Consider the following 23,479-nt stretch of genomic DNA (forward strand, 5'->3'; position numbering starts at 1 on the left):
TTCACTAGGTAATTTAAAAAGAGAGAAGAAAATAAAATTTTCCGTACTATTCTTAATTTATTTGGCACGTAATTTTCAATATGCGAAAACTTAAAACTCCTGATTTTATTTGAGCCAGAATAACATAGATGGAATACAGTTATTAATATATAGATGGAATTCAGTTATTAACAAGGTCTGATCGATATTAAAAAAAAAAATCAGTACGCCGTTGAAATAAAAAAATTTCAGACGAAATCTGATATCCATCCAAGTGGATCAATTGATCAAATCATTAAAATATGTTTGTAAATATGTAATAAAAAAGTGAATTCGATTTTATATAATTCACTCAATACTCCGTACGTTTATTCTGAGCTTAATTAGTATTCCGATTAAACATAATTCATAGGTGTATTTCAAAAATTTTATACGTAAAATGTGAAAAATATTGAAAAATTCACGTAGATTTCATTATCTTTCTATTCAATTATGTATTTCGCAAGCACGAACAAATACTGCGAATCGAATTGAATCGAAGGTTTTCGGGAATTATGCCCATTGCACTATGATCAAAGTTATGCATGTGACAATCGGTAAATGGATACACAGGGACCATTGTTATGTGTTCATTAGATCGTGTGACAGCCTGCGGCTTAATCTGACATTTGACAAATAATTATATGTTCAATAGAAATTGATGTGAAGACTTATTTATAAACTACGTTGGAAGGTATTTGTGACTGGCAAATATATAGACATTTTTGTGAAAAATACTGCTGAATTAACAACAACGAAAATGTAGGGCGGGCGGGGATTATATCGATATTCAAAATTATTTTCTAAGACATTATTTATGTTTATACATCATTACATCTATTTTTAAGCTACTTATATGTATGTATGTATCCTTTTTGGTGAAAATAAAATTTTATTATTATTATACATGGAAAATTCAATTCAAACTTATTACGAATTTAGAAACAACCAAATAACAGAGCCTTGTAATTAAGATGTCATTTGTAGGTGACAATTATATAGAAGTTCAACTATCAATGCTTGTAAGACATGAATAATTTTCAATATTATCGGTATATAAGAGTATGCTGTAATGTTTATCATCCCACCGCCTTCAAATTACGAGCTTTAAAGCTCTTCAATGCGGGTATTATGCCGGTAACATAAGATTGTTTTCGCCCACGTTGATAGACCCCCTACGTCATACAAATGCTTTTATTATAAGCTTACAGAAGAAAACCCAGAGTGTACGATTACCATAGTTCTATACATTATTGATTTTGTTTGATTTTACATTGGGGTAATGAGAAATGAATTTATTGGACGTAACAAAATATATTTATCATTGTAATCACTAATCAGTAAAATGTAATGTATTTACGTATATAGTATTTAATACGCATGGAGATTCATCGAAACAGACAGTTCACGTATTTAGAAAGTTCAGCCATTTTTAATAGATAATAATAACTTTACGTGGGTGTGGAAGATTGGAAAATTTTTCGTTCTCTTATAATCCAATTATTTTGTATAGAAATTGTATAGGCGACGCATGGGATGCACGTAGTGATTTTTGCTCTATGAATAGTCTCCAATAGAATATTCTGGTGACTTTCCGTAAATGAAATATGGATGTCGCAATGTAAAATTAAATTAAAAAAGATAATATTGTAGTGTACGAAAATAGAGCTACGTTTTTGTGATCTGAATATTCGCTCAGTATTGTTAAGCAAAAGTATCTTATTTACAAATGCTCTTGTTGCATTTATATCGTAAACTAGGTCAGAATTATAGAAGATGTTCGTATAAGCCTTCGATTTTGTAACGCATTTATTACATCCTTTTTATACGATTTTTCAAGGATTTCAAGCTTATTTCTTCGTATAATAGGGATTGTTGTATTTTTAGCGATCGAACCGTCTAGTAGGACAGCATTATCTTACATTCGTGTGTGCTTTAAGCTCGGCTATATGTATGTATGTGTATGTGTGTGCGTATATTTTATATGTATGTATTTATGTGCACATATTGATTACATATGAGTATATTGATATTTATAAAATACTCAATCGTCGCATACATGGTAAACATAATATATTGAGCAACAGTTGATGTTGATGGAAGCTTTGTTTATATGTTGACGCTCCTGATTCGAGAACGAGCTACAAGGCTACTGCTGGACCGATTTTGATAAAGTTTTCGAACTGTACCTTGGAAATAGAATTGGTGGCTTTTTCATCTGGTACTGCGGATGACAACACGGACAATATCTAGTGTATGATATAGTATGATCTCTGTCATCTTTAAAGATACCGTTAAGACAAATTTTACTACGTTTTCAATCTTTAAAGATACAGAAAACACTTTGAGTATGGAAAATGATAAAATGACATAATACATAAAAATATTGTGATACTTACGGACAGCGCTCGTCATGTTCGTGGATGATGCCTTTCCGCATTTTTAAGTTTTTAAGCAGGTTCTGACGTCAAAATTCAATATTTAGATAAATAAATCTAGTTTTGTAAGCGGATCAAAATAAGTAATGCAAACATTTTTCAGTACCCCTTACAACCAACAAAACAAAAATACATAAATTTTTCTCCAATTTAAATTTTTAACCTGACAAAATATTTCTAATGTTTGCTTTTACATAAATCATATGAAATATTGAATAAAAACGTCAAAACTTGCCTGAATGGACACTACCCGCGTTTCCCTTATTCGTATAGATAGGGCTGTAGCACGACCTGTACTGAATTTATGACGTACCGGGCACGATCCAACTAACGCGCAAGGCCGGTAACGCCCCTCAGTTCCACTTCCATCAAAATAAAAACTTAACAAAACTGATTTTTATGACAGTCTGCAAAATGGTTCTAAAGTTTTGCGCCATTCAATTGTTTTATGACTTCTATTTGAAGCCCAATAGCATATTCCGGTGCGATTAAGGTTCAAAGTTGCATGATAACTTTAATGAAGATAATTTAGCCTCACGTCCTTCTCTAACTTTTGTTTGTTTGCCGTTTTTTTTAAATATTATTGAATTAAAACAAAACCTCGATAGGCTTTCATTTACCGTTACCAACTATAACTTACCGCACGTCCTCGAGTTCATAGAACATATCCTTTGAACTGTCATGAATGTAAACCTTAACTAGTGGACTATCCAAGTAGTCCATAGTAAGTTGCTTGGGAAAGCTACGGACAAAGAGCGCTTTTACAGTATCAAGGGATGTAATCTCGTTGGGCAGTAGAGCGCGTTTGGTCTCATTTCGGTATTGCAGAAAGACGAGGCCTGCGGACAAGAACACCGTATCTTTATATTAACATTGGCCGAAAGAAAACATTAAGTACCAATGTTCGTGTCACTCGGTTTTTTTACTCACCTAACGGTCTTTCAAGCGTTTTGCTCGGCGTACGCACAACCGGCAGGGAGGAACGTTGCTTTCCTCCTCTTCGGAATCCAGTGGATGAGGTTTCCACCTCGGACATAACCCCAGGATCATCATCGTAGAAGAACGTTTGCGGTAAATAGCCGCGGGGCAATGGAGGCTACAAGATATTACGCGCGTTAATACTTATTCTCACCTAATTTTCACCGATCTTATAATTAAAGCAACTGTTGTATAAAAGAGTACCGATACGACACAACTTCACCCGAAACGTTAGAAAAGCGATGTGTTAAAACCAAGCGAAGAAACCAGCTGTGTTGTAATAAAATAAGAACAAAGTATTGTTAATATTGTTAATCATAACAAAATAAAGTTCTTGATCCTCAAAATATTACTTTTATACTTTAAGTATCTAACGAGTGAGTTAAGTGAGTCATGCTAAGCTCTGCCAACCGCACACCCTAAAGGCAACACCTTTTACCTTTCTGAAGCGAGGGTCTAAAGACCGATTTCGTCTCATGTCATAATCTTTTATGACCGTCGCGTATACGGGAACATTAGCCGCCTGCGCAGGTCGATACTGCTATAGTGTACACATACAATAAAATTCATTACTAATAAACAAAATAAAAATTATGTTTTCTTATAGAAAGCACTTACTTCTAGATCGAGATTATTGAGGTCCGCTGCATGGTGAGGGTGCAGGTAGAGATTGTTTCCAGCCAAAGTGTGTCGACGTGGATCGTCGCGCCGAGAGGATCGGGAACGAAAAGGCACTCGGGTCGCCTCCCCATCCGATAAGCCTCCTAGAAAGAAATTTTATTTGACGAAAATTCTTCCGGGAGCACGAAGTTAAACATTCAAACAAACATTGAGATATTCAAGCAAATATCACGGCTGCTAAGACGAGTAATCATTAACAATATTTAAAGAAACATATATATCTTCTAATATATAAAATTCTCGTGTCACAGTTTTCGTTGCCATACTCCTCCGAAACGGCTTGACCGATTCCTCTGAAATTTGGTAAGCATATTGGGTAGGTCTGAGAATCGGCTAACATCTATTTTTTATCCCGATATTCCTACGGGATACGGACTTACGCGGGTGAAACCGCGGGGCGCAGCTAGTATTCTATGGATTTATAGAAACAGTCGTAGCAAATTTGAACTTACCGTTTGAGTTTCTTTCAAAACAATCCTCAGATAGACCTAGTAAACAATTTCATCTGAAGCACATATTATATTGCTTCGATTCGAACACCGTCAAAGAGATATATAAGGATTTTTTCAATTGCGTCTTTTTAAATTTTTAAAAAGAAGATTAATCCTTATATAGATAGGTTCATTAAATGTTCACCTTACAGGTAAACGCAAAATATATGTAATAAGGTTTTTTTTATTTCATTTGCAATATTATTGTGGGTATAGAGACACAATGTTTCAAATGTTAATAGCCACGCATAGATGGATGAAAGAGGAAAATATTAACCATCAATAAGTCGAAAATTATTTATAGTTGTTAAAATACCTGTATAAGATTAGTCTATTGTCATAATATTTTATGAAGTACTAAGGAGTACTTGTGCAAAGATTTGAAGTTACTCTTTTTTATAACTTCATCATTTTTTTTTATTTTACGGTAATAAGTAATAGGAACGAAGTTATGGACAATTCAATATACGTCAAATAATATCTCGTAAAATTGTCTAGGACTGCTAGTTTAGAAGATAACGCATGAAACCCTTTTTTCAAGATGGCGGCCGCGGAACAAGGGTAGCGTTACCACAATTGGAGTTGGAGTTGTTCCTTTTGTAAACCATCCGTTAAACAAAATTGCGTCCTAAGAGCAACGCAACCCTCGATTTAAGAATCCTGTATTTTTATTTTTGGGTAAAAATTGTCTTTTTACCCAAAGATAAAAAAAATACCCAAAGGTAAAAAACAATTTTTTGGGTAAAAAACAATTTAAAGGTTTCGGATTTAAATAGTAAAAAATTAAATAGTGACCACCAATTAGTCAAAAAAAAAAATGTATATGCTGATCATTTTTGGGAGCCGCTCCGGCCAGCTCCGAAGCCGCGCGGGCCCAGCAAGCTTCCGCCGGTGGCGGTCCTTCAGCCGCTTACACTCGCGGGCAAGAATTATAATTATAATATATAGAGAAATATGTACAGTACACACTACAACGCAATCGAAATGCTAAATAATAACTTTTATACAAAATGCAGTATTTTCTTTGCACGTATTTCGTTTTATAACAATTTTACAAATGACGCCCCGAAAAATTGACTTTTTTGCTTTGTTTGACTGAATAAAAAAAAATCTGTACTTCGGTGCTTTTAGATTATGCTACAAGTACAAAATAGAAAATAATGAATTTGTACCGATAACAAACAAGAAATTATTCGCAGTGTAGATATTTATTACAAATAACAACTAAATGTGGCACACCGTTAATATATAATAATTTATTTGTTTCCGCATCGCTGATTCTTATTTATATCACACTTTTAAATATAACTGTTATTAATAAATATCCTAAACAAAATTTGTAAAATCAGTTGAGTCGTTATTGAGTTATTAAAAATACAAATTATTAAAAAAAACATTCAACACTATTCAATTTACTATTCAAAATAAGTAATTCGCACTGCAAACACTCACAAAATAGCTATAAATGAACGTATTTCCATTGCAATATGTTAAAATATGATAAATAAAATACGTATTCAATGCAATGATTTAACTGTGAACACATTAAATTTATTTAGATTCACTTTTTGTATTTATTTTAATATTAAACAAATCGAAAACAATTAACATTTAAATATTAAAAGGAGCTCTTACTAAATTGCGAATTGTTTATTATATATTCATGATACTATTGTAAAAAAATAATTTTATCACTTTTTGTAGTTCCTACTTACAATCAACATCCTCAATTTTAATCGTAATGCCTGCCGCGTGAAATTCACTGACTGGCGAATTTTGTACCGTACGCATATCCGCAGCTGAGATCAAGTCTTCCTCTTGCTCTCTTTGCTCGTTCTCAAAATTGTCTTGCATCTCGTTGTTCGCAACATGTATGCAAAAAGTTTTCTGCATTCCCGAAAAAATTTATATTTTTATTATTTAAAGCAGTTTCACTTATTTGAATTTTATTAGGACCGAATCTTACTTGAAATTTCGAAGTGATATAACGAATAAACTTCGACATGATTGCAATCTATTTCTCAACCCGTTTACAAGTATACTCTCTGTAAGTCGTAGCCTCACTGGAAGAGTGCCTATGTGATGACAGTTGATTGCTTGACTGCCGGACTGCAAATATTGCACTTTTAATTGTCAGACCGGCAATGCCTCCGAATGTCCAACCTTGAAGAGCTACGCTTGTGTGCGTCTATTTACACGGACATCCCTTTAGCAAAAATAAATTCAAACACGTGACGGAACTGCATCGAAATGCGCTTTTTTCAAAGGATTTTTATATGACAATTCATAAAGGATTTTTTTAAACATATTGCAGTGCAAAAACAATAATATTGATTGCAATTTGACCAAACGAGATCATTAAGTGTTTGTTTTGGTTACAAGCATTGGTAACATTGACATTGAAATTTGCTATATTATTGGTTGAACCAGGTCGCACATGCGCAGTTGAACTCAAATCACGCACACATGTACACCAGCAACAGCAACAGGTAGCGACGTAGATATGTTGAGTTGACCTAGAACTACATTACAAACTTATTCAAATACGACGCGGGAAGAATTCTCTTACAAAACTACTTTATAAATAAGAAATTTATCAAACGGATTGGGCTGCGATTGAATTGAGATTGAATTTTGTATATCTATTAGTTTAATTTACAATATCGACTGTTTCCATTCTTGTGTATGCACTATTTCGATAGATATAATGAAAATATGAACAAATTATGAAATAATAGACACTTGTATAGTATAAAAAGTCGTGAAAACAATGTCATGGCGTTAAAAACTATAATTTGAATAATAATGAAAGGTAATTCTATTAAATAACGAATTATAAACTATTAAAAAACGGTATTATTGTTGAATAATATTGTGTGTTGTATTTTTATGTAGAAATATATCATAGGTTTACCAAACTTCCTAGTAGTCTTCAGATGGAAAATCGTTGATTGAATTTATAGGATACTTGTTTTTTCAAATATCAAGAGGATGCGATAAGGGCTTGCGGGGGAACATTAGTGCGCGCTCGTGATATTATAAGCTTATATAGGTAGATGTATTACAGGTTAAATCACGTTTTAAAAGTGAAAATGGTGCTTGTTATATATTTAATTACATCTTTATTTAAAAACCATTGACATTCAATAAATTTTTACTTGATTAATGATGGTATTCAATTATTCCCGTTAATCTGTTAATGTATTACTGTAGTCCAACCCATTGGACAGAGGTTAGTGCAGAACTTTTTGATATTAAAATTCAAAACTTAATGAATGTTATAAAACATAAATAACACGTTTCAATAGATGTAAAGCCTACGAATAAATCTTGTATTAAATAACATATAAAATATTAAATAACCCTGAATATGAAAAAGTTCAAAAATTTATAACTAAAAAGATTAATTTGCTTTAGAAATGTTATTTCAAGAGGCTCAATCATTTTATCATCGTCGAGTTCAATAAATACGCAGAACCTTTCCCCCCCTCCACAAGCGACAAAAATTGATATAAATGAAAAAGTTGCGAACATTACAGAGCAAACTATTTATTCTTTAGTTTAAATAAATAAAAAAAGCCCAAGATAGATAGAGCATAGTCCTATATTATTATATAATAATAATTGATGTACGAATCTCGCAATGGTTATTGTGCTTTTAACCGGAGCGTAAATAACATCAGGCGCAACAAGTGCTTGAACGTACGAAGTTGAACGACCTACATTACAACTAAAACGAGCAACAGTTTGTTTGAAATCAGCTTTATACGTAACCGAGTGCTTGCCGTATGACAGTTTTCATTTTTATCAAACATCTGGCAATATTTAGGTCCGAAATGTAAGAGTGTGTAATACACAAATAATGTTTATTCAATTTTTAGCTCAGTTCATTCAACCGGAGACGTTAAAAAATTGCCTACACCTGTTGCGAAATTAAATTCTCTCTTACCTTAGTATTATTATGAATCTTCATATTATGTGTTTTCCATTATATTAATGACTGTTTAAGCCGGCTGTGTGGTATCAAATAAGATATTTTCAATCGACTTCAAAAAAGAGAGCCTGTCAATTCGACTGTATTTATTTTTGTTTGTTTACTCATAACTTTTTACTGCGTGAACCGTATCATAAGATTCCTTGCCTGGTGCCTCTTATGTATTAAATTTTGTTTTAGTTCTGACAATTTAAAGGCGTTTTAGTTATTTGTTACAATAAACACCTCACTTATCACCCAATTAGTTCGGAAAGATTGCATGTATATTTTCTCCTTATCAAAATAACGAAGTACAATCAATACAAGTTTGTTATTTTGTGTTCTCTGCAACATTGATCGTGATCCGTGTTATGCAAGACTCTTTATAAGTTTAGGTGTTTATAAAGCGACGTATTTCGGTTTACATCAGCTTATGACTCTGCTAATTTCAGTTATTGTTTCAGCAGGTTTCAATGAAACACATAATGATGATAAATGTTCAGTTGCAAGTTAGCTTGTTCTACTAATTTCAGGTTGTTTTGATAATTCCAGAAATAGAAAATCATTTCTCGGGTCGTATAAGTATTAAATTTTGTCAATAAATATGTTTTATTTTATTTAAACTTTCGTAGATTGAGACTTAAATGCATATATAATTCTGCTCTTTCAAGATCAGAGTGATAATGTATGTACTTAGTTACACATAATTACTTGTCTACACTTTAATTTTAGTGTTTTTTTTAGTATGTTAACTAAGTTTTAACAAAAGACAAAATTTACTGTATTATGAAAACCTTATAAATTATGAAATTAGCATTTTTAACCTCTTCTGCTGATGCCCGAGTTACACACATTGTTCTATCTTAATAGACTATTGAAATGTTAGATTTTACAGATCCTAGCGTGCGTTTCTTAGACGACCCAACTTAATTTCGATAATGTTTAGGACGGGGGCGGGAGGGGGAGGATTTAGAGTTAGTAGAAGCTTAATTTGATAGAAACAATTTTATACAGAGTAGGTATTTCAAAGATGATATTTCCCTCATGTTTTTATTTTATGAATATTCGGTATCGGTTTCAATGAACTTTATGAAGAATGTTGTTTGGTGCATGAATGAGATAAATGATGTGGATATAGTGAATGCTAATTTTAGGGCTTAGGCAAAGTTGATTAGCAAAATCGGACATGGTATATATGTTGATATAATTTTAAATTACGCATGTTGCTTTCTTTGAATAAATGATGATGAACACTTATTTTCATAATTAATTTTCTCAAACATTTTTAACATTTCTTTTTTATGTGTTATGTATGATATTAAACTTAAAACGGTGAAGGAAAACATCGTGAGGAAACCGGCATGTTCAAGAATCAAAAGTTCGACGACATGTGACATCTGCCTTCCCGCACTTGGCCAGCGTGGTGGATTATGGCCTGAATCGTATGAGGCCTGTGTCCCAGCACTGGAAACATGTATGGGCTGATGATGATGATGATGATGATATTGATAATGATGCACGATTTTGTTTGCTACCAAATACTTAGCTTATTTATACATATTCAATAGATTTTTGTGCACCAATTTCCATTGTTTTGTGTGCATTGTTTTTCTTATGATAGACGTTATGAGTGCATGATACCTTAATGGTTTATCGTCTGGATGCACAATTCAAAATGTAATACCAATTACTAAACTGGTTACATCTGCCTTAATCAAATATTGCAATGCATATGTAAATAGGACTGACTGATCAGCATAGTTGGACATAATTTCACATGTCTGGTGAGCTAGAACTATTAGATTCTAGCTCACCTTCTCAGATACATTATGAAGTGTCAAAAAGTTAGGGCGCGCGTCTTACAATTCCAGGTAACGTTTAATGTTACAGACAATGCAACACGCAGTCATTTGCATAGTTCTGCACTTGGTAGTTGAATATTGGCGACAGGTATAATAATCGGCGTAATTAGACCCCTTTTGATCATTAAGCATTTTCAATTACAGTTATCACAGAATATCACTAATTTCACAGATGCTATATCGTAGGTGACCACAGCGTTAAATCAGCTAGTCAGTTTACACATGACTGTAACTGGCACACTAGCATCCTAATCGACTCTCCTTTCACGTTGAGATTGCCATGGAAAATCGAAGTGAATTAATTAGTATTGTATTCCAACTAACAACACAGTGTAGGGGAAGTATCACACCCCCACAGAAAACCGGCGTGAAATAGTGGCATACCACTGTGTTTCGTACGGTGAGTGGGGGAGCCGGAGGCCCGTTTCCTTTTCCTCACCCGTCCTAGTCCATTACTTGTTTCCAGTCGTTAATCCTTTCCTTTCCCTTACCCCATAAAAGCGGGCAGCGCATTCACGGAGGTACTACCTTTGCGAATGTTTATGGGCGGTGGTGATCGCTTACCATCAGGCGAACCACCAGCTCAGCTGCCCGCTATGACATAAAAAAAGTGTTCGCAAATTATGGGCAAAATTACCAAAAGAAGTAGAAAGTGGATTTTGGTAGGTAGTCGAGTAGGCATGCCCGGAGCTTGCGATCTCTTGTTCACACGTGCCGATTTTGCAGCCCACGGCCCTCCCTGCCTATTACATGACAGTAAATTCAATTGTTTGCGATGCAACTTGCTTGACAGATCCATGCGTGCTAGGTAGCTTACATGCATGAATTGGTAATATGTTAGGTTGATGGATATAACTCCTGTTATTTTAATACCTATGAAATTTAGATAATTTCAAAATGCAATATGGCAGATATTACTTTTGTTACTAGATTGATATGAAATTTATATTAAACAGGACCTTTTACAAAATCCATACAAGTCGTTTTAGACGTTAAAAAGAAATAACTTTCAAAATATATTCAAATAACTTTTAAGTAGACGTTATTTAACATGCTTAGGTATTGTGATATTCAAATATTCTTTAAATACAACAATACAATACAAATTTAAGTATGAGAAATACTTAAAATTCCCAAAGAAAATGGTTAAGTTTTATCCTAAAATGAGAAAAAATCAAGGTAATAGAAGTAGGAAGGGTCACCTTATCTACTTAGTAAATCGCAGAACAAACAACAAGTAGGAATAATAAAAAAAACATGAATAAATAACGATATTTTATGTCTGTTTTTCAATAGTACTGTAGTTTTATTCAATTCACGAAAATTCCTTTATGAGTCTAAAACAAGTGCACCAAACATTAATCCTCACACAAAAGATTTCATAAAACAAACGGTTTCACACAAGCACTGGTCACCGCTGAATATTTAAATGCATTCAAATAAAGCAAAAACACCTCGCACGTGGAACCTTCCAATTCAATTTTTGCCGCATTTAAATTTTGTTGTAACAGAATCCTGTCAGAATCACGTCGTGTAGCACGTTCGAGCGGATTTGTGGAAATCAGCTGTCAGTGCAACAGGTAACCTGTCGATACCGAAATACAATCCATTGAATACAAAATAGATGGTTTCAGTTCTACTGAGCTATTCCCGAACTGTAAAACAGGAAACGTAGGTGAATTTGTTTTGTTACGTACATTTTAGTACGTTTCACTTAATGTCAAAAAATATATAAGGTATTGTGACCGCGTTTTTAGATGTATCAATTATTTTTACTTTTTGAAAAGAATAATAACTTTTAAATTTTGAAAAATTAACAAAAGCCGGGCGAAGCCAGTGCCAGCAGCATTACTATAATTCATTATGGATTATGATTGATTGCTGAACCTAGACATACGAAGCTTATCGTGCTGTAAAGGACCTAATCTTGTTATGTGAACCACTCAGACGGTTATACCTAATTAATTGGCGCTCATTATTCATATATCTATTACCTACTGCACCGTAACGTCCATCACGCTTTGTGTATTGTACACACTCACGCACACACACACACACATACACGTGTTACACAGTGTCTCCGAGAGCCTGTGTATAATATCTCGACCGCATTGATATTAACGTCAGTATCAAAATTAAACGCACAATTCCCAATTGTCGATCTGTGAATTGTGTTGCATATCGAAATGAATATAATGGGGTCTAATTCTATTTGACCCTGGGATTTCGAACACAATTAATACACGTGCAATAGATTTTCCCGGGAATGGTTCAAAATATTTCATTTTCAATAGGCTTTTCCGATAGTTTTATAGCTAGTTAGTAAACTGGACACGAATTCAATAGAAACGCACGCGTTATATAGTTATATTTCTACGATTTTATCAATTTGTTTATTTGTTGAAAAATTTTTTTGTCATGGTTAAAATTTCGGATGAAACTGGTTCATAGCTGGGTGGGATGATGGGAGGGGATAGTTAATTTACATACTTGTAGGATTTAAATTCAACTTTTTCTATATGTTGATAAATTATTGTTATAACAATATCCCTTTATTACTTTATAATAATGAATAATGACTCCTGCGAAATATATTTCTGTAATTCAAAATTAATTCATGTAATTAACTTCTGTCCATTACCCATATTTGAACACGATAATATACCATTTATCACATTTTATACTTTTCACGAATCATTTATATGATCGAATATATTTAAATTATCATAACCCTAACCCAAAATTAAAATAAATAAGTAATGTTTCAAGTAACTTATGGAAGATGAGTTTTAAATTCGACTTTATTTTTTCTGTTTGTTATTGCAGAACTTTCGACTGAACGTACTGATTTTTACGATTTTTTCATTTGAAAGCTGGTGCTTTTCTTGTGGTCTCATAAACATCAAATTTAGTTCTGACAATTTGAAGACTAACCGCCTTAGGTTTTTGCTACAAAAAAGATTGTATCGTATTCATACTTAATGAAAGAACGAACTGGAGCAATACACAAAAATCTATCGCTATTATACTCTAGCATTATTCCAATCTTGCAGCCGTGATTGCTTGAAATTAATGTATACATATCTCATATATATTGTTATTTCAAACAGTTTTATCGTATAGTCACAACTCACCGTCAATTCTTCCATCTCCTTGCCAGTCTTCTTCTGAAACAAAGGGTACAAAGTTAATTACCCAGAATTATTTCAGTTATTATGTGATAAGGAACATAAATTTTACTTAGTACTCTACATTTCAGCATTTTAAATTATCATATACATATTTACTTAACTTATATGTTACTTAGTTTGGTTTTAGTTTTATCTCATAAAAGTCGTTCTCACTTCTCAATAGGTACATAGATATAATACGACATGTAATAAAAAAACTACTCGTAATATTTAAATTATTAGTTTTGAGATTAATCTAGCGCCTATTTGAAAAGGTCAACTGTATATAAATATCCTTTACTACAAAACTCAACTCAATTATTCTACATACAATTTGATTGCAAAATTCTTTTGAATAAAAATGCGACGCTTTTACACAAAAATATGCAATGACCATCCTCACAAAGACAAAAGTTAGCTCCAATTAGTCTTGCTTGCTCGTATGTAAAAATAAGATTTATAACTAAAATGTAAATTAAGAAGAGTTTTCTAGCAACTAGTTTATTCAACCTAATTGACATGAATTAGAATGAATTGTTTAGTGTCTATAATAATATGGATGGACGCATTCTATTAAAAACCATCGTGGTATCTTGTATTGGGATAAAAATTTGCATTTCAAAATCATTATAATAAAGATCAATATATATATAATATTTATATGATTTAATAACCATATTTTCCACCATACATGACAGGACTATGAAATTTGGCTTTTACATTCAAAGCATGTGAACCGAACCAACTGAATATTAGATATTAACGTAGGGGGTAGGAGGTGGTAGCTACTTAGAAAAGCTTTAGTTCCATTCAAGTTCTAATTGCTAACTATTAATGAACTAACTATTGCAACGCTATTTGCTATTGATATAGTAGATGAAAGGGACACGGCAAAGTTTTCGATAATACCCTACACTCGTCTTCTTCTCCTTAGCTTTATAATGCTCTGCAATTGATGTTTATCTGAAATGTTTCACATCTCAACAGACCATTGAATTGAAAACTTTTGTCAGGATGGCAGCAAAAGTTGCGTAGAAATTTTGATTAACAATTTGACGGAGGTTTGCTAGGCTTGGATAAGTAATGACCAATTTCAGCTGGTTTAGATGACTTGCATTTCTATCGTGATTTTTCTGACACAATGGCAATACTATAACTGACATGATTGACACGATGCGTTATGGTTTCATTCTGAATTTTTATTCGACGTGATAAAAATTTCTTATGCATTACACGAAATTTGTTGAGTAACTGTTGCATGTGATTTGAGCGTTTTTGGCCCTCAATGAGTGTGTCCAGTTTGACCTTAATTCTAACTACTTATCTCTAAACAATAGAGACAGAACTGCAACTACAGACTTACCGGCTTCGCGCCCTTTTCGTTTTTTCTTGCCGCTGGAAGACTTGCCGGATTTCTCCGACTTGTCTTTGCTCTTCCAACGACTGAGCATTGTCGTGTGTTTCATACACAATCCCACAAACTACCGCACATTCTCACAATACACATATTTTCACAGCACAATATTCCGCTTACATTTTACTATCACTTAGACAATATACATCACTGCTGTCAATTCCACTATACATTCTTTTGTAAACATTTAAAAACATTAAACTATTTCGTTCACTTTTCATAGGTTTGTTTTTATATATTAGATATGTACATGTATATGTGGATTCAATTCCAGTTGTGTTTATTTACAGTAGAGTATAATGAAAAAACTGAAAAATATTAACACATTACTACCGATACTAATTCGTGCTTTTGGTTAAATTTTATTGCTCATTGTTCATTTTCCGTTTAGACACCGTGCAATAAGTAAATTAAGCTTTCATTTTATGGTTGTGCAATGGGTTGTAAATATAAATATTTTGTAATGAATATATTTTATAAATTCTGCCGTACTTCCACTAAAGCCCCATAAGTAAATTTCGAGTAAAAACGGGGGAAAAACGCAGACATCCTTATTACTTAAAAATTATGACACTAGTGATAGTGATTGTAAGTTATATTGATCGACAATTTATTATATTTATCGTAAATATTACTTTTTACCCAGATACTGTTTGAAATTACTTTTAAATTAAAATTTTCTCGCTTGGCCCAGCGTATAAACTAGACTTTTCTTCTTTCTACTGCAAAAGAAATCCATTAACGATACCGTAGCGGCTTTTGTGAAGTAACTTAGTCGAAATTAAAGTTTTTTAACAGCTTTGAATTATAATACTTATCTAAATCGACATGATAAGCGATTAGCTGTTTTTTAGCTATGTCATTCGCTTCAATTTAAATTTATTTAACTTCCTTAACAGCTGTTTGCCTTTGGGTGCTTTTATGCTACAATCTATATATATAAGAAATTGTGTTAGTTACACTATTTATAACTCAAGAACGGGTAAACCGATTTGGCTGAAAATTAGTGCAGTGCTTAGAACTGGGGGAGGGAGATAGGATATAAAAAAAATGATCCAGGCAATCCCACGGGAACGGAAATATGCGAGGAAACCCCGGGGTCTATCCTTCCTGCGACTACCTGGGTAAATTCCACGGGCGGAAAGCTAGTTCTAAATAATTTAATTCTCAATCTCACTAATACTAAAACTTTGAATCTGCCTGAGGCTTTGCTTATACGAACTATCCCGAAGGAACTACTCTAATGGCAATATAAAGATGAATAACGACCTCGTTATATATCTATTAATATATAGTATTATAGAGTATGAATGGCACACAATCGTGTTGGTAAGTAACATGTATTTTTCATTTAGTAAGTGACTCTTTTACCCTCTTCTGCGAAAGTATTAAAAGAGTCAGCGGATATATGCAGTGTGCGGTAAAGAGAAAAATCGTTTAAAGAAGTCTAGTGCTTGAGCTGTTGATAACTAAACACCTTGATTTCAAAAGAAAATATTAATTGATATGGCTTGAAGCTCTCTTACGTGTGGGGTGCACATAATAAAGAATTAAAAACTCTCTATTAAACATACCAAAATTATGAGAAGACTATGGAGTCTTCTATGGAAAAGAAACATACAGAAACTACTCAACCTGTGGAAAAATAGCTGGAGGTAGTTACATCTATTAGATCTATTATTAATAATTCATTTGAAAATGTTAAACGATGATAAAACGATGCTATGCTTGTAAGCCACACCCTACCCCCGAAATTGATACTGTGCCAGAGCCGACTTACTGCTGTTCAGTTAAAAATGTCCTTTATAGCCTCAGTAAATAAAGTATTGTAAAATATGCTCCTAACTAAAGTTGCTTTACATAAAAATCATAAAAGGTAAGTAACTGCAAACAAGCACGGATTTCCAGTGAAATAATTTTATAAAAGCTTAGCATAAAGCTGTTGTTGTCCTTTTGCGTCTCTGTAGTCAAGTATAATCCGATAACGCAGTTCTAATCGAGAACAAGGTATAATGAAAAATCTGCCGGTTAAGGTACTTTGAAGTAAATTAAACGAAGACGCTTAGACGCCTCCAAATGACGTTGTGAATTTATATCAATTAATTATGTTACTTAACGGCCTATAACCTGTTCATATCTATATTAGTTATTGTTATATATAATAGTATTATTAATTTTCATAGAAATGAGTGGTTGCGCCCCGCGGTTTCACCCGCGTAAGTCCGAATTCCGTAGGAATATCGAGGTAAAAATTTGCCTATGTGTTATTCCAGTTGTCCGCTATCTACGTACCAAATTTCATTGCAATCGGTTCAGTAGTCTTTGCGTGAAAGAGCAACAAACACACACACATCCTTAAAAACTTTCGCATTTATAATATTATAAACCGCTTTTTAATTAAAGGACGGTAGAATTATTAATCGTACGGCGCAGAGCATACCCTTATATTTAAAAAATGTTAAATGATTAAGCTAAAATGACTATTAAAAAAAAAAGTTATGAAAATATTTGTTTTTTGCTCTCCGGTATTATCTAACAAACTTCTTTAAGATATCTTCATAGATTTGATAGAGATTTTAGTATGAAAAATGTATCGTACTGAAATCGTACACATAAAATTTGTTGTTTTGAACTACTAGTTCCATCTAGCGTCGAATAGCAATATCAAGATTATTTTCTGATTAATTCAACCAACTTATTGTATGTAATATATGAAAAATAGCATCATCGAACTAAATCTGTAGTCTATAAATTTTTCGATAGATATTACTTCCATTAATATAGTGGATACCAACTTAAATACTCGAAACAATACATAATTTTTTAATAGGTACGAATCTGGAATAATATTACATCTGGAGGAGGATTGGAATTTATTCCGAAGATATAGTAGTATTGTACTAATAATTTATAAAAGGAAATAACACTCGAATCTTTATATCAAATGCTTTTTAATTGTACTCCACATTAATTTGCACCTACTATCTCTATCTATAAAATTGCAAGTAAAACTTTTTACGCGCGAATTCATAGCTGAGCATATATTTCCTCAACAATCCGTTAGAGGGCGTTTAATTCAAAATCGTATTTCGTTTATAGAGAGTCTATGGGTCATTTACAACAGGCGACTAAAAATTCAGATCGCCTAGGTATCCTGGCCTAGGAAAAATGCAATCAATACTGTTCACATGTACGTCATAGACCTCAGTGTTCTCCCTAGGAATAAGTCTTATGTTCGCGTGTACGATCTTACTTCCGCGTCGCCTGGTGCTAGTTAAGGTAAATATTTATACCAAAACAAACAATAGTCTCAATGATGAATTATATATATTCGCATGGGTAAAGTGAGTGCTACGTGTTGCGCAGCTTTCATGAAAGACTATATTTTCATTTTCAATTTATTTTGTATTGATTATTGAATTTTAATAGAAATATGCAACAAAATGGTTTCCAAATAAGTGATGGTTTTGGATTTATTTATTTCATAAATTACCAACTCAGTTAAAAATATATTCCTAATAGTTAATATTATTCTTGATCAATGAATGTATTTTTTTAATGAGGCATAGGTTATTTGATCTGTTTGAATATATCTATTTAAAGAATACGGAAATAGTGTTTATTTTCGGGTTTAATGTTTATCAGGTCAAAGGCGCGCCCTTAAACTGCGCAGTGTAATCGAAAATCTATGCCTATAGTTAGTGACGGAACAGATTCGTGTTGAGTGCATTTTCCCTCCATTTGTTATTGAAACAACATCAATGATCGTTATGAAAAAGCCCTTTTTCTTCATCTAATGCATAATTAGAAGTACCGTGATGATTGGACTGTGTTTTAACAACTATATTATACATTTCAGGTTTGTGAAAAATTAAAGTGGACTGAAAAGTGTGAAATTCGTTGATCACATAAGTGGATATTGTTTGAACAAGGTATGGTATGACTTTATACTCGATGTTGTTTGTTGTTCGACTTGTAATGGCATGTTTGTGTGTAATGAGTTAGAGACGCGAATGAAAAATATCAAAAAATAGGAATGGTTAAACGATCAGCTATCCTACAGATTTATATTATAATCTGAAATGCACACTATAGTTTGATAATGTCCCTTAAACAACGCATCTTGTTATCTATATTTTATTTCTATTAGATGATACACAATGAACAAAAAGATTGAATTTTTGCCCAGATGGTAGCATAATAGCAGACATAGTGATAATTATACTCTATTTATTATTTATTCAATGAACTTTCCGTATTGGCAGTTGCAAATATATCGATTTTGCAGAGAAGCTATTTGAATTATACGAGAATTGTCAAATATGTATTGCTACACATTATATTTACTAGTGTAACTTGCAATATATATGTAAATACTTAAGAATCATGTAATTATTTATACTTAGCACCTGTTGTCGGAAGTGAAAAGCTATTTTTGTTCATTGGTTACTCATTGGCCTCATAATAGCAAATAAATGTCCAAAAGTTTATTTATATATTTTGATGCATAAGAGATATTAAGGAATTTTTTTTTCATTCAAAATAATAATAATAATTGTTTGATTTATGACAAGTTTTCATAAAAAAGAGCACAAGCAATGACACCAATTTAAAACTATGACTGGTTTCTAAATCAGAGTTAGAGAAAAGAGTTGATTTGATAAACAGATACAGTACAAGGAAAAATCTGGAAAAAGCTATTAACAAAACTAAACAATCGATAAATTTAACAAAGGCGGCATATGTTTCTAACAAATGGGACTCAATCTACTTGGATATTAATTGCGACAGTTTATAGTTTCTAAATCAAATCAAAAACAAGATATCTTACTAACTGAATGGCGGAGGCTTTAATTAGTAAAGCTTCACCAACGAAATACTAAAACTGCTTTATTTCATTCGCAAATTATCAATAAAATGTAAACTATATACAAATAAAGCTTGATTTTATCTATATATGTAGCAGGAACGAAGTTGGGTGGGACCGCTATTATGAAAATAAGCATATTTCCAATAAAACAGTTAACGAATCAGAACGTAATGGAAGATTTTAAGAACTTAATAAAATTTCAACTCATATATATTGAACCGCGTCGTGAAAGATAATTAACACAAATATGTAATTGACATTCTGTAAAGTTAATTCACAGTATATCGGGATATTAAAATTTCTCCTTTAACTTTATAAAATGTAACGAAAACAAATAATATTGAATAGAAAATATGAAATGCCACGGACATTAAGTTCTTTTCACAAGTGCCATTGGAAGCGTGACTAATATCAACATTTGAGATTCTTAGGTTGTCTATTTGTAATTCTTAGTTGATAAGAAGCTTACACAGCTTCTTTTATTTTCAACAAACTAAAGAAACATTTCAATAGACCAGATTTTAATTTAATAACTAAACTTTAACCAAATCGCAGCTTCTGAGAGAGCCTCAGCTACATAAATGGACCCACAAACAAACATGACAACTTTTGACACAATTTATTTACATATGGGCTTCGAGCACGATTCGATACAAGAGTCATCTCGCACTGGGAGAGGTACCACGTACCTACAGAAGGCGTGAAATAGTACAGCAATCGAGCGATGAGTGGAGAAGACAGAGGCCCGTTTTCTTTTCCTTACCCTACCCAGTCACATTAAAAGTGGAATGTTTTTGTAAAGGCCCAACTGCAAATGCAGTAGTAATGCAAGGCAGTGGTGATCGCTTACCATTAAGTTAACGACTAGCTCAGTTGCAAACTCTAACATAACAAATAAAAATAAATAGACCGTCAAAAAGCATAAAGGGCTATTGCGGGTTATGTGCACAAAGTCTGTCAAATTGAGGCTTCTGATTGAAAGCAACGAGGACGCAAAGAGACACACACACACAAATAAACAACAACTTCTGATACAATGAATTATGTACATAAAATGAAACTCGAGCAGCTACTGTAGGAACTTAGGGCATAGAACATAACACAAAATAACTCTAAAATACTATTCTTTACTATATTATATATTTTTTAAGCATTTGGTTCGATTATTTATTATTTGCACGTTTTTATCTGATTATTTTTACTTAAAACAAAATCTTTTTATAAGCATGTTTTACATGTCATGTCTTAAATACAGGGTTCACAAATTTATTATTGAATTTCTTCATATGAAATAAATCGTTTCTCCTGTATTATATTATACTATATTCATACGCTTTGATGGATATGTAAGAGAAATATTCGAGTTATTGAAGTAAGTTTATCTACATTACCTTAAAGTCATGTTGATTTGTTTTTTTTTTATATTTATCATGAATTAGGCTTGTTACGACAAGTGTGCATTACATTTAGAGCTAGCTTTTATATTTTACATTATAGTTATATTACATTTATCATCCTGATCCGACAGACTGAAAATCATTAATATACGATCAGCCGTTCCGAGTAATAAGTGTTGTAACGAACTTCACTTTAATTCTTTATATCTTTTATTGATAATGGAATATCATATATATAAAACTCTCGTGTCGCAGTTTTCGTTGCCATACTCCTCCGAAACGGCTTGACCGATTTTGATGAAATTTTTTGTGATTATCCGGTATCTATGAGAATCGGCCAACATCTATTTTTCATACCCCTAAATGATAAGAGTAAGGCAGAACAGCGTTTGCTGGGTGCAGATAGTAGTATATAGCTTCATTGAAATGTAAGACGTTATTTGATATTTCTGCGGCGTAGAATCGTTTGCAGAACTGGAGTTAAGAGTTTTATGGAATAACCCAAAGTTTTGGCATAAGGCTTTGCATTCTAAGAACTTTAAAATCCTCGAGAAATATAGCAGTTCTTATATTCCAGTCTATTTGTCTATACAATTCACCTTGTCTAAAATTTAATTAAAATAATAAAACGATACTTTGAAATGTATTTTTTCTCTTCCAATCAATACGCAAACAGTTAATTTCAAGTAAATTTTCGGATTTCTTAAGTAAGAATAACAGCTCTATACTCATTGTATTAGGAATTTATTTTGGATTCAATGCAAAAAATACAGTGGATTTCGGATTTTTATGAAACGCGGATGGTCATATTTTTTTACACAACGTTTGATTAAACTTGGAAAACTAAAATGAGCAAATAATGAAATTTTGTTACATCTTTTTTGAAAAAAAATTATATGCTCCCACTAAATTCACTAAATTGATAGCTCATCTATTAAAGGATATTATGCCAAAACAGATTGAAATAATCCTATGTTTGAAATCTTACAATCAGAAAGTATGACAAAGGGTGAAGTTTCTTTGAAATTTTTACAATGTCGAATATCTCTAGAACCGAGGGACATTTACTAAACACAAAATGTATTTTTCTGAACCATCACAACGTCTTCGTGTATGTATGTACTCAAACTTTCATATACCTCATCAGATATTTAATAAAGAGGCCTAAAAATAGGAATACGTTTAATCATTCCGGCTTCCTGCAAAATGTCAATAATAAAATAACGAGATATTTATATTTTTATTATTGGAACTTTCTCTGAAATAAAATAAAAACAAGTTTCCTTTATTTAAATACTTGTTGTATTTATAAAGGCGAAATCTATTTTCCGGGTGTTTTTTTCCGGGGACTTATAATACCGGTAAATAAAATGGTATTTTAGGAATTTATTTAATATTGGAAATATACATAGAATTCGCGAATGGCCATTCGCTTCTCAGACAAATATTGATATTTCTGTAAGATTCCATATACCCACATCAATATATATGTCACTGTGAAATTTAAATTAAATTACAATCTCGAGGGATGGATTGCCGTGTTATTCAAATCTGCTAAAAATTTGGGATCATTTACATACAACTCACAATAGAATGAATTATTTTTCGGAAGATTATAATGTATCGATGTGAAACCGTTTAATTGCCAAATGGGCATTCGATATGATGGTTTAGGTTAGGTTAGGTTTAGTTCAAGTACCTGTGGCCCCTTCATTAATGCGGCTCGACGGAACACAGTGGGATTTCCGTCGGAATCCGACATGACCTGGCCTTTCCCCGGGTGCCTTGGGTATATATGTAAAGTTTCCCCAGTATAGAAAGTGTTTCGGCTTAGTTAAAAACTGTACAGAGATAGGAGCAGAAGCTGGGCTCCGTCTAATAGCAAGTTGTTTCTGACGGACACTTGGGAAAAGCAGTTATCGGCATAATACAAAGCTGCGACATAATTTTATATTTATGTGATAGAGCAGGCAAGCGAGCAGACGGGTCACCTGATGTTAAGTGCTCCATGTCGCCCAGTTGCACCGATAATACCAGGGGTATGGTGTGTATGGCCGGCCTATAAGAAAGAAGTAAGCTCTTTTCTTGAAGGTCCCCATATCGTAAACGTTTGGAAACACCGCATGCGGAAGCTGATACCAAATTCCGTAGGACGAGGCAAAAAGTTTCTTTTAAAACGAAACGTTG

The 23,479-nt window shown here is 32.7% G+C and overlaps 1 protein-coding gene and 1 long non-coding RNA gene across 14 annotated transcripts in view; one reads left to right on the plus strand and one right to left on the minus strand.

Moving 5' to 3' along the window:
• Positions 1–23,479, minus strand: part of LOC119835496 (coiled-coil domain-containing protein AGAP005037) — a 139,714-nt gene that overhangs the window by 56,293 nt on the left and 59,942 nt on the right. For 8 of the 13 annotated variants that reach the window (XR_005288054.1, XM_038360369.1, XM_038360366.1 and 5 more), the window contains exons 3-7: positions 13,576–13,608; positions 4,053–4,198; positions 3,874–3,975; positions 3,387–3,552; positions 3,097–3,316 (exon numbers count right to left, since the gene is read on the minus strand). Coding sequence is in view for 12 of the 13 variants with exons in the window: in XM_038360369.1 (XP_038216297.1) it covers positions 3,097–3,316; positions 3,387–3,552; positions 3,874–3,975; positions 4,053–4,198; positions 13,576–13,608 (667 nt within the window). In the remaining variant the exon portion in view is untranslated. Of the gene's footprint in view, positions 1–3,096; positions 3,317–3,386; positions 3,553–3,873; positions 3,976–4,052; positions 4,199–13,575; positions 13,609–14,974; positions 15,323–23,479 lie in introns of those variants that run through there. The other 5 variants (XM_038360372.1, XM_038360371.1, XM_038360362.1 and 2 more) reach the window with 5 other exon arrangements.
• LOC119835499 overlaps positions 18,839–23,479 on the plus strand; it is a 54,165-nt gene continuing 49,524 nt past the window's right edge. Inside the window, exon 1 of the long non-coding RNA XR_005288055.1 lies at positions 18,839–18,957. This is a non-coding gene — a long non-coding RNA (uncharacterized LOC119835499). The remainder of the gene's footprint in view (positions 18,958–23,479) is intronic.

Source organism: Zerene cesonia, chromosome Z (genome assembly GCF_012273895.1).
Source record: "Zerene cesonia ecotype Mississippi chromosome Z, Zerene_cesonia_1.1, whole genome shotgun sequence".
NCBI lineage: Eukaryota > Metazoa > Arthropoda > Insecta > Lepidoptera > Pieridae > Zerene > Zerene cesonia.